General features: G+C 50.2%; 1 protein-coding gene across 1 annotated transcript in view; it reads right to left on the bottom strand.

Annotated features, from left to right (window-relative positions):
• The window catches only part of GPAT2 (glycerol-3-phosphate acyltransferase 2, mitochondrial), a 206,570-nt gene extending 194,045 nt beyond the window's left edge, over positions 1–12,525 (bottom strand). Inside the window, 2 exon segments of the mRNA XM_077469522.1 lie at positions 12,250–12,302; positions 12,450–12,525. Coding sequence (XP_077325648.1) covers positions 12,250–12,291 — 42 coding nt within the window. The 5' untranslated portion in view covers positions 12,292–12,302; positions 12,450–12,525.
• Positions 12,526–13,026: the final 501 nt, after the last annotated feature.

Here is a 13,026-nt window from a genome sequence, read left to right on the forward strand (position 1 = left end):
CATAATTTGTAGACCTTCACCCCATAGCGGGCCCTTTTGCTGGGCATAAATTGCTTCATCCTAAGCCTGCCACTAAATTTAATAAGGGACTCATCCACACATATGTGTTGGTCCGGGGTAAACAATTTGGGGAATATTTCAGAAAAATAATTTAGTATTGGTCGAATTTTGTAAAGGCGGTCATAATTTGGATCATTTCGTGGAAGGCATTGGGAATTGTCACTGAAATGTAAGAACCTCAGGATCATCTGATACCTGGTTCTGGACATTACCGCGGAGAAGAGCGGTGAGTGGTGGAGGGGGTGGGTTGACCAGTAGGTACGTAATTGGTTTTTTTTGTTGAGTCCCATATTAAATGTGAGGCCTAAAAAAAGCTTGAACTCCTCCACCGTTAGGTCTCTCCATTCGTAGGGACGGGCATAATAGGAGGTCGGATTTTGAAAAATAAATTGTTGTGCATACAGGTTGCACTGGGCCACAATTGACGCCAACATGTCCTCTGTAAAAATTAAATTAAAAAAATCGATGGGGCTAAAATTCTCCGTGTCCACCTGGACTCCTGGCTGGGCGGTGAAAGGGGGAACATTGGCCTCTCCTGAATTAGGAGGAAGCCACAAGGGGTTCTGAAGGGCACAGGGAAGGCCAGCATGGCTCCTAACCCTTTGGGGCTGAGATGACACCCCACTGGTACTTGGCCTTTCTTGCTGGGGCACTGCGGTGCTGGTGGACGGCATTGCGGTGCTGGTGGACGGCATTGCGGTGCTGGTGGACGGCACTGCGGTGCTGGTGGACGGCACTGCCTCACTAGAACGCCTTCGCTTGATGGGCCGGATATCTTCCTCCTCGGATTCATCAGTCAGTGTTTCACTGCTGAGGACTGGCTCATAAGTTACGTCGGCTTCAGAATCCGAATCCGAAAAGGAATCGGAAGAGGAGAGCTCCCCGTTGCTCTCGTCGGCCGCGGAAATAATTTGGTACGCCTCCTCAGCGGAAAAGACGCGTTTAGCCATTGTAGCACTGATGGGCACTGATGAGGTGGCACAGATGGGCGTTTTTGAGGTGGCACAGATGGGCGCTTTTGAGGTGGCACAGATGGGCGCTGATGGGTCGGCACAGATGTGCACTGATTTATTGCACAGATGTGCAGATTTGTTGCACGGATGTGCACTGATGAGGCGGCAGATGGGCACTGCTGAGGCGGCAGATGGGCACTGCTGAGGCGGCACAGATGGGCACTGCTGAGGCGGCACAGATGGGCACTGCTGAGGCGGCAGATGGGCACTGATGGGTCGGCACAGATGTGCACTGATTTATTGCACGGATGTGCACTGATTTATTGCACGGATGTGCACTGCTGAGGTGGCAGATGGGCACTGCTGAGGCGGCAGATGGGCACTGCTGAGGCGGCAGATGGGCACTGCTGAGGTGGCAGAGATGGGCACTGCTGAATCGGCACAGATGGGCACTGCTGAGTCGGCAGATGGGCACTGATAGGTTGGCACAGATGTGCACTGATTTATTGCACGGATGTGCACTGATAAGGCAGCAGATGGGCACTGCTTAGGCGGCACAGATGGGCACTGCTTAGGCGGCACAGATGGGCACTGCTTAGGCGGCACAGATGGGCACTGCTTAGGTGGCACAGATGGGCACTGCTGAGGCACAGATGGGCACCGATTGGTACAGATGGGCACCGATTGGCACTGGCGGGCACTGGCGGGCAGTGGCGGGCACTGGCGGGCACTGGCGGGCACTGGCGGTGCACAGATGGAGTACTGGCGGTGCACAGGTGGGCACTGGCGGTGCACAGGTGGGCACAGGTGGGCACTGGCGGTGCACAGGTGGGCACAGGTGGGCACAGGTGGCCACAGGTGGGCACAGGTGGGCACAGGTGGGCACAGGTGGGCACTGGCAGGGTAGATCTGAGCACTGGCAGGGCACTGGCAGGGTAGATATGGGCACTGGCAGGGTAGATCTGGGCACAGGTGGGTTTTTTTTATCACTTTACTGTCTCACTGTCTCACAAGCACCTTCGGTCTCCTCACACGCTATCGCTGTGTGAGGAGACACGTTCGGCAATGGGTGATGATCTCATTTGTTTACATTTGAGATCATCACCCATTGGAGGAGGCGATCGCGCTGTAAACGGCCGCTGTGATTGGCCGTTTACAGCGATCTGTGATTGGCTGTGTCCAGCGGACACGGCCAACACAGATTTTCCCCGATGCGCGCTCCCGGGAGCGCGCGGGGAACTCTTAAAGGGGACTACGTCAATAGACGTAGTCCCGGAAATTGAGATCCGCGCTATACACGTCATTTTACTATAGCGCGGATCTCAAGTGGTTAAATGTCAGGTTTCTGTGATGTAAACAAATGAGACAAAGATAAATCATTTCCACCTTTAATGTGACCTATAAAACTGTACAACACAGTTGAACAAACTGAAAAAAAAAATAAACTAAACTAAAAAAAGAATATGGTTGCATAAGTGTGCACACCCTTATACTAATACTTTGTTGAAGCACCTTTTCATTTTATTACAGCACTCAGTCTTTTTGGGTATGAGTCTATCAGCATGGCATATCTTGACTTGGCAATATTTGCCCACTCTGCAAAAACACTCCAAATCTGTCAGGTTGGGAGGGCATCTCCTGTGCACAGCCCTCTTCAGATCACCCCACAGATTTTCAATCGGGTTCAGGTCTGGGCACTGGCTGGGCCATTCCAAAACTTTAATCTTCTTCTGGTGAAGCCATTCCTTTGTTGATTTGGATGTATGCTTTGGGTCGTTGTCTTGGTGAAAGATGAAGTTCCTGTTCATGTTCAGCTTTCTAGCAGAAGCCTGAAGGTTTTGTGCCAATATTGACTGGTATTTGGAATTGTTCATAACTCCCTCTACCTTGACTAAGGCCACTGTTCCAGCTAAAGAAAAAACGCCCCAAAGCATGATGCTGCCACCACCATGCTTCCCAGTGGGTATGGTGTGCTTTTGGTGATGTGCAGTGTTTTTGCACCAAACATATCTTTTGGAATTATGGCCAAAAAGTTCAACCTTGGTTTCATCAGACCATAAACACATTTTCCCACATGCTCTTGGGAGACTTCAGATGCGTTTTTGGAAAATTTCACCAGGCTCGGATGTTTTCCTTTGTAAGAAAAGGCTTCAGTCTTGCCACTCTACCCCATAGCCCAGACATATGAAGAATATGGGAGATTATTGTCACATGTACCACACAGCCAGTACTTGCCAAATATATTCCTGCAGCTCCTTTAATGTTGCTGTAGACCTCTTGGCAGCCTCCCTGACTAGTTTTCTTCTCGTCTTTTCATAAATTTTGGAGGGACGTCCAGTTCTTGGTAATGTCACTGTTTTTACATATTTTCTCCACTTGATGACTGTCTTCCTGTGTTCCGTGGTATATCTAATGCCTTGGAAATTCTTTTGTACCCTTCTCCTCCTGACTGATACCTTTTAACAATGAGATCCCTCTGATGCTTTGGAAGCTCTGTGCTGACCATGAATTTTGCTGTAGGATGCGACTAAGAAAATGTCAAGAAAGACCGACTAGAACACCTGAACTTTATTTGGGGTTAATCAGAGGCACTTTAAATGACAGGTGTGCACAGAGTCCTATTTAACATGAGTTTGAATATGATTGCTTAATTCTGAACACAGCTTTATAGGTCACATTAACCACTTGGGATCCGCGCTATTGCCGAATGACGGCATTAGCGCGGACCTAGATTGCCGGGACTACGTCTATTGACGTAGTCCCGGTTACGAGCGGCCTGCGCGCCCCCTGAGGGGCGCGCGCGGCGCGCTCTGATCGGCGAGTCCGTGAGACTCGCCTGATCACCGATCCGTGTAAGGGGTCGATCCCGACCCCTTATCACGTGATCAGCTGTCAGCCAATGACAGCTGATCATGTGATAAAACGGAGCCGGTAATCGGCTAGTATTCCTCCTCGCGCTGACAGCGCGAGGAGAAAAAAAAAAAGCCGATCGCCGGCGGCCGTGTTCGGGACATCAGTCCCGATCACGGCCAGCAATTCAAGCGGACACCTGCCCCCTGCCAGTGCCCACCTGCCACCCGCAGTGCCATCCTGAAATAAAGTAAGTGCCCCCCTGTCAGTGCCACCCAGCAGTGCCCCTAGTGCCCACAGTGCCACCCAGCAGTGCCCACAGTGCCACCCACAGTGCCACCCACAGTGCCACCCAAAATCTGCCTCAAAGGTGCTGCACCCCAGTGCCGCCCATCAGTGCCCAGCAGTGCCGCCCATCAGTGCCCAGCAGTGCCCCCTATCAGAGCCACCTATCAGTGCCCATCAGTCCCATCTATCTGTGGTACCTATCAGTGCCCATCCGTGCCACCCATCCGTGCCACTTATCCGTGCCACCCATCCGTGCCATCTTATCTGTGCCCATCTTTGCCCATCAGTGCCGCCTTATCTGTGCCCATCGGTGCCGCCTTATCTGTGCCTATTAGTGCCGCCTTAACTATGCCTATCAGTGCCCACCAGTGCAGCCCCATCAGTGCCCACCAATGCAGCCCATCAGTGCCCACCAATGCAGCCCATCAGTGCCCACCAATGCAGCCTATCAGTGCCCACCAATGCAGCCTATCAGTGCCGCCTAATCAGCGCACTTCAATGAAGGAGAAAAATGACCCGTTTGCAAAATTTTATAACAAACTATTAAAACATGATTTTTTATTTTTATTTTTTTGCATCTTTTTTGGTTTCTTTAGCAAAAAATAAAACTCCGAGCTGTAACTAAATACCACCAAAAGAAAGCTCTATTTGTGGGAAAAAAATGATAAAAATTTCATTTGGGTACAGTGTTGTATGACCGCGTAATTGTCACTCAAAGTGCATCAGCGCTGAAAGCTGAAAATTGGTCTGGGACTGAGGGGGGTTTAAGTGCCCAGTAAGCAAGTGGTTAAAAAGGTGGAAAAAGTTCTGAAATGATTTATCTTTGTCTGTTTTTTTTACATCACAGAAACCTGTGTGTAGACTTTTTATATCCACTGTATATGCTGTAAATCGAGTGAGTAGACTCAGGCCTTATTTAACCACTTCCCACCCGGCCAATGTATATATACGGATGGGTGGGAGCTGCCTCCTTCTGACTGGACATTCAGGAACGTCCTTCAGAAGGAGGGGGATCGCGCACGTGCCCACGCAGCTGCGTGATCCCGATGCGCTTGTGTCACCCGGACACGGCGCATCTCGGATCGGCAGGAGGGCTCTGTGATTGGCCCTCCTGATCACATGACGGCCGTGTCCAATCACAGCCCTCATGTGAACAAAACAAACAGCCGGTTGCTAGGCAATCAGCTCTCCTCTCCTCACACGGAAGTTGTCGCTGAGGAGAGGAGAGCAGATCGCTGCAGCCGGCTGGTGATCAGTGAGTATGAGCTGTTTTTACAGCTTTTTACTCACTGATCACTAGTCTAGTGTAAACACACATGTCCCCAAAACACACATGTCCCCAAATAATAAAAATACATGTCCCCAAATAAAAAAAACATATGTCCCACTAAAATCACATGTCCCAATGATTAGCTGCACACATATGTATGTGATCACCTGCACACATGTGTACATGATCATTTGCGTACATATGTCCGTGATCACACAAACCAATTATTATACACTTAACGGAATTTGTTTTACCAAAAACATGTAGCAGAATACATTTTGGCTTAAATTTATGACAAAATTTGATTTTATTGGATTTCTTTTAAAATAGAAAAAAGAAAATATTGTTTTTTTTCCAAATTTCAGCTTTTTTTGCGCTTATATTGCAAAAAATAAAAAACAAAGTCGTGAATAAATACCACCAAAATAAAGCTCTATTTGTGCAAACAAAATGATAAAAATGTAATTTGGGTACAGTGTAGCATGACCGCACAATTGTCATTGAAATTGCGAGAGCGATGAAAGCTGAAAATTGGGCTGGGAAGGAAGGGGGCGAAAGTGCCCTGTATTGTAGTGGTTAACCATGAATTTTATCCCCCTAATAAGCACAATTTAGCCAATGTAGATATTTGTGCAGGGGTAAAAAAACAAAACAAAAAAACATACATACATTTTTTTTCTACGAGAAACTGCCAAACGTTGCATTCGCCATCAGCAGATCGCAGGTGCAATGTCAGACTCCTTCAGGTGTGTCCTACTTTCTTCCCCTTACCTCTGTACAGGCAAAAAGCCGGAGGAAGTGTTAGTGAACTACAAGGGCACTCAAAATTGCTCTCACAGTCCACTGAGAATTACAACCTGTCTGCTTTAGGTGGCAGACAGGACGTGTAGCTTATTCATTCACAGATTGCCGATATAAAATGTGACAGCAACAGCGAGGGAAAATCCCAATAAGCGTATATTGATTGGTTTGCGCAACATTGATAGCGTCTAAAAAATAGGGGCTAGATTAAGGAACTTTTAATTTTTTATTTTTACTGGTAAAATACAGTGATCAGTGCTCAAAAAAGAAAAAAAAAAAAAAAGGACTGATCAATGTATAAATGACACTGGCAGGGCAGGGGGTTAACACTAGGGGCAATCAAGGGGTTAACTGTGTGGGGGATGGGCTTACTGGGACAACACAGAGATCACTGTTCCTGATTACTAGGAACAGCAGAGTTCAGCTTTGTTTGCATAGGCAGAAGGGGGATCTATCCCTCTGTAGCGCAATCGCAGGTGTCCACTGACGTACAGGAGCCGCATTAGAGCCACTTCACACTAGAACACAAGGCGGGAAAGGCACGTTTCATACACATCTTCTGTTCTGCACGTGGACACGCTACCTTTGCAAGATGCGCATAGGTGCCAAAGTTAATGCCAAATGCAAAAGCAGTGGTGCAATCTGAAAGAGCCCGACTTATCCCATGTCCCGTGCGTTTGGCAGCCCATTTAATTGAACCACTTCTTCCCGCGCTATAGCTGAAATGTAGCTACAGTGCAGGCTTCCAGTGCCGGGAGGATGTCCTCCCTTGATTGCACTGCTCGTGCGGCCCCCTTATTCCACGTCCCGTGCGTTTGGCAGCCCATTTAATTGAACCACTTCTTCCCACGCTATGGCTGAAAGGTAGCTACAGCGCAGGCTTCCAGTGCCGGGAGGACGTCCTCCCATGATCGCGCTGCTTGTGCGCTCCCTGCGGCGTGCATGCGGTGCGCTTTGTGATCGTAGACTCCTTTGGTCCTTTACCACGCGATCAGCTGTCAGCCAATGGCAGCTGATCATGGAAGTAAACAGAAGCCAGTTATCAGCTTTTTTTTTCTCTTCACGCTGACAGGGTGAGAAGAGGAGAGGAAAACCCATCAACTAGCTTCTGTTACAGCAGGGATCTCCGAATTGCAGCCCTCCAGCTGTTGCGGAACTACACATCTCATGAGTCATTGTAAAACTCTGTCATTCACAGACATGACTAGGCATGATGGGAAATTGTAGTTGCTGAACAACTGGAGGGCCATAGTTTGAAGACCCCTGTTTTACGGGAACATCGGTCCCACACAGACCAAACCAGTGCCACCTATTAGTAGTGATGCACCGAAATTTCGGCCACCGAAACACATCGGCCGAAAAATGCCCTTTTTCGGCAATTTCCCGAAAGAGAAAAACGGCCGATAATGGAGCCGAAAATGGGGCGTGGCCTGGTGACGCCCATCATGGGGGGTGTATAGCGCAGGACAGCCGCCTCCGCCACCTGTTTGATCACAGCGCCGGGAACATCACAGCTTTCATTTCAATAGCTGTGTGTTCCCGGCCGCGCGCCGTCACACGCAGCCCCTCCCCCTTGTCCGGGCACTTAGATAGACAGATCATCCGCAGGATTGGATCTGTCTATCAAAGTGCCCGGACAAGGGGGAGGGGCTGCGTGTGACGGCGCGCGGCCGGGAACACACAGCTATTGAAATGAAAGCTGTGATGTTCCCGGCGCTGTGATCAAACAGGCGGCGGAGGCGGCTCTCTTCCCTGCACAGGCTGGCTGCAAAATGGCACACAGGCTGCAATGGGACACACTGCCTGCAAAATGGCACACAGGCTGCAATGGGGCACACTGGCCTGCAATGGGGCACACTGGCCTGCAATGGGGCACACTGGCCTGCAATGGGGCACACTGGCCTGCAATGGGGCACACTGGCCTGCAATGGGGGATGCCTCCTGTACCATGTCGCCAGTCTCTGACCACCTCCTGTACCATGTCGCCAGTCTCTGACCACCTCCTGTACCATGTCGCCAGTCTCTGACCACCTCCTGTACCATGTCGCCAGTCTCTGACCACCTCCTGTACCATGTCGCCAGTCTCTGACCACCTCCTGTACCATGTCGCCAGTCTCTGACCACCTCCTGTACCATGTCGCCAGTCTCTGACCACCTCCTGTACCATGTCGCCAGTCTCTGACCACCTCCTGTACCATGTCGCCAGTCTCTGACCACCTCCTGTACCATGTCGCCAGTCTCTGACCACCTCCTGTACCATGTCGCCAGTCTCTGACCACCTCCTGTACCATGTCGCCAGTCTCTGACCACCTCCTGTACCATGTCGCCAGTCTCTGGACCACCTCCTGTACCATGTCGCCAGTCTCTGACCACCTCCTGTACCATGTCGCCAGTCTCTGACCACCTCCTGTACCATGTCGCCAGTCTCTGACCACCTCCTGTACCATGTCCCCAGTCTCTGACCACCTCCTGTATAAAAATATTTTTTAAAAACAGTCATTTTCGGTATCGGTGCTGTTTCGGTATCGGTTTTCGGCCTAGTGTATTTTTCATTTTCGGTATCGGTTTCGGCACCAAAAAACCCATTCGGTGCATCCCTACAAATTAGTACCACTTTATCAAAGCCTCCTCATCAGAGCAGCCTCACCAGCATACATCAGTGAAGGAGAAAAATTACCTGTTTTTTTTTTTTCGGTCTTTTTATTCTTTAGCAAAAATAAAACATCCAGTGATGATTAAACACCACAAAATGAAAGCTATTTGTGTGAAAAAATTATGAAAACGTTGTTTGGGTGCATTGCTGTATGACTGCGCTATTGTCATTCAAAGTGTGACAGAGCTAAAAATTGGTCTGGGCAGGAAGTGTTTAAAAGCGGCCAGTAAGCAAGTGGTTAAAGGAGTTGTAAGGTCTTGAGGTTTTTCACCTTAACCGCATGCCGACCAGCCGCCGCAGTTGTACTGCGGCAACATGGCTTGGCTGCACGAATCGCCGCCATGTTACCATACGCCGGTAATATAGACTGCAACTAGGGGGCACGTGTGCACCGCCACCTGCTCGCCCATGGAGCCGATGCAAGTGCCAGGCAGTCGTAATCACCTCTGGGCTCCCGTGATTGCTCGGGGCACAGCGAGAACCTGGATCTGCGTGTGTAAACACGGTTTCCGGTTCTCCAAGGGGAGAACAGACAGATCGTCTGTTCATACAAAGTCTCCCCTGCACATCCCCCTTCAGTAAGAACACACTTAACCCATTCACTGCCTCCTATTGGTTAACACCTTCACTGCCAGTGACATTTTTACAGTAATCAATGCAATTTTATAGCATTGATCGCTGTAAAAATGCTAGGATGCACCGAATGGGTTTTTTGGTGCCGAAACCAATACCGAAAATGGTTCAGGAGGTGGCCAGAGACTGGCGACATGGTTCAGGAGGTGGCCAGAGACTGGCGACATGGTTCAGGAGGTGGCCAGAGACTGGCGACATGGTTCAGGAGGTGGCCAGAGACTGGCGACATGGTTCAGGAGGTGGCCAGAAACTGGCGACATGGTTCAGGAGGTGGCCAGAGACTGGCGACATGATAAAAGAGATAAGTGTGGTGTCCCCTCGTGCAGCCAGTGTTTGTGTCCCCTCGTGCAGCCAGTGTTTGTGTCCCCTCGTGCAGCCAGTGTTTGTGTCCCCTCGTGCAGCCAGTGTTTGTGTCCCCTCGTGCAGCATGTGTTGTCCCCTGTGTAGTCAGTGATGCAGAAAGAGAGGAGAGCCGCCTCTGCCGTCTGGATCAATAGAGCGCCGGGAACATCACAGCTTTAATTTCAATAGCTGTGTTCCCCCGTCGTGCGCCGCCGCATATAGCCCCTCCCCCTTGTCCGGGGAACTGTGATAGACAGATCCCCCGTCCAATCTGGATGGGTGATCTGTCTATCAGTTCCCCGAACGAGGGGGAGGGGCTGTAGGCGACGGCGCACGACGGGGGAACACACAGCTATTAAAATTAAAGCTGTGATGTTCCCGGCGCTCTATTGATCCAGACGGCGGAGGCGGCTTTCCTGCGCTATACACCTCCCGTGATGGGCGGCACCAGGGGCGGGCGCGGAGCTCCGCACCGCCCAGACCCCGCCCCATTTTCGGCTCAATTATCGGCCGTTTTTTCCTTTCGGCAAATTGCCGAAAGGGCCATTTTCGGCCGATATGTTTCGGCGGCCGAAATTTCGGTGCATCCCTAAAAAATGCCAATGGTCCCAAAAACGTGTCAAAATTGTCCGACATGTCCGCCATAACGTCACAGTCCCGATAAAAAAAATTAAATAAAAATAATCGCAGATCGCCGCCATTACTAGTAAAAAAAATTAAAATAAACAAAAAATATCCCCTATTTTGTATCGCCCTAAACTGAGGGGGGAAAAAAGTCGGTATTTATATATTTATGGGGGATATTTACTATAGCAAAAAGTAAAAAATACTGCTTTTTTTGCAAAGTTGTCACTATTTTTTTGTTTATAGCGCAAAAAATAAAAACTGCAGAGGTGATCAAATACCGCGCAATTGTCAGTTAAAGTGACACAGTGCTGAATCGCTTAGGAAGGGGGTAAAATCTTTCGGGGCTGAAGTGGTTAAACTGGAGTTCCACCCAAAAATTGAACTTCCGCTTTAAGGGAAGGTGACCCCCTGACATGCCATATCTGGCATGTCTTTTTTTTGAGGGGGGGGGGGGGGCAGAAACCCTTTTTAGAGGGTTCCAGCTAGGGGTGCTGAAATTAATCGTTGCATCGGGATTCGGGTGTCCCCGATTCGGCATCGATGCATACGGACCCGATAATCGATTGCGGGTGACGTCATAGAAACTTGAACCGCCCCTCCCAGGAAAGCACTCCGAGCATAGTTTTATAATGACTTTTTTTAATAAATGGCGACTTACAGTTAATGATGTGCCCTGCTGTATATGCTTTTAAAAAAAATGTGTCACTTGATTCCCGAAATTCATAGTAAATACATCCCAATAATGTGCCATGCCGAGCCCGGCCCGCCTCCCTCCTCTCACGTCTCTCGAGTCCTGACGTCAGCGGGGAATTCTTAGCCCCGCCCGCCTCTCTTCTGATATAACTATAGTCAGCGGGCGGGGCTGAGAAATCCCCGCTGACGTCAGGACTCGAGAGAGGCGGGCCGGTGTTGTGCCGAGAATGGTTTCCACGTTGAAGTATGTTCCCCCTGGCTCTCGGCTCATATCGGAACTCCGCCTGTCCAGCCCTCTGCACTGCAGCTCCTCCCACTCTACCTTTGAATGCAAATCACATTTCCACCATCCCCTGTACAATATTATTAGTCTATTGTCGTGGCTGCGTTTGAAGGGCACAGGTGGCTGCGTTTGACGGGGAGGTTCAGTTTTTTTCAGTTGGTTTAAAAAGACACTAGGCGGCCCAAACGGAAGTGGGAGCTCGTCGGTAATCGTGATGCATTGCGGAATCGAATCATGAGCCCAGTGAAGATGTGCACCCCTAGTTCCAGCTCCCACTTCTTCCTGGGGCACCGGAGGTAAGTTCAGCTCTCCCCCCTCCCTCTCAGCAATCATCTGTGACAAGGCACAGGTCCCAGATGATCGCCTGGCCAGTCATAGCGTGGCTCAAGCGTGAGCAGTGGGCGCTCACAGTGACAATGCCAGCACCGCAGAGAGGAGGAGGAGACGAGCGCGGCTTCGTTCGATGAACCCTGGCAGTAGGATTCGGAAGCGCGCAGGCATCAATACCCCCCATGGAAAGCGACTCTGCGGGGGGGGGGGGGCACCCAATGAAGGAGGAGGAGCCAAGAGTGCCCCCGCGGGACCCCAGAAGAGGATTGGGATTCAGGGCTGCTCTGGTGAAAACCCTTGCACAGAGGAAGTAGAACATATTTGCTATTTAAAAAAAAAAAAATTTAAAACCTTTACAATCACTGAATGAACATCAAACGTGGAGCACTGGCCATAGAATCCCATTAACAGAAGGACAGGAGGAGGAATGAGCCCCACACACAAGCACTGAACCCAGAACACTCACTGTGATCCTGGAAGATGAGGGCCGTGCTTCCTCTGATCCCATCCTGGTCACCTCTGTAAGAGAACACATGGCCTGCTGTCACACACTGCTCTCCACATCACACACATGTTTACAACGAGATTTTCTCTCCCCTCCCCCCGGACATGTATGTAGAAGTCCATAGGCAGAGCTGGGAGAGGACTGCGAACTCTCATACTTACCGCACAGCAAACACTCACTATCTACGTCTACACTGCGCGGCCTTCAGTCATGTGACTTCCGCAGCGGCAGGCGCACACAGGACGGCCTGGGCAGTGAGCGCGCAGTCACAGGGGCGGGGCCCGGCCACAGCTACCATGAATCATGGGGGCGGTCCCGGTTAGGGGGCGGGGCCTGGCGACTCAAAATGAGTCACGGAGGAGGGGCGGGGCCAGAGGCAGCAGGACCCAGCTGGGAGTGGTTTTATTTGTAGTGTGGCTGACTATGAGGAGTCTGCTTCTGTAGGCTCTTACCCCCAAGGGGAAATTAAAAGGCTAATTTTCCTTCCTGTTAACCATTTGAGTTCCAGAAAATTGTACCCCTTTCATGACTAGGCCATTTTTGCTATAACGCCAGTGGCGGCTGGTGCAGGAGGATTTTTTTTTTTTTTTTTTAGGGAGGGTGCAGGCGGAGCCCCGCCAGGTTTGCGAGAAAGTTATAGTGTGTACAAACAATGAGATATCACAGATAGCAAGGGTAACTTTCAAAGCTCCCAATTGTCCCTGATTTTCGAGGGACTGTCCCTGATTTGGAGCAATG

The sequence above is a fragment of the Lithobates pipiens genome, unplaced genomic scaffold (genome assembly GCF_037356315.1).
Source record: "Lithobates pipiens isolate NorthernLeopardFrog02 unplaced genomic scaffold, aLitPip1_a1.2 Scaffold_8, whole genome shotgun sequence".
NCBI lineage: Eukaryota > Metazoa > Chordata > Amphibia > Anura > Ranidae > Lithobates > Lithobates pipiens.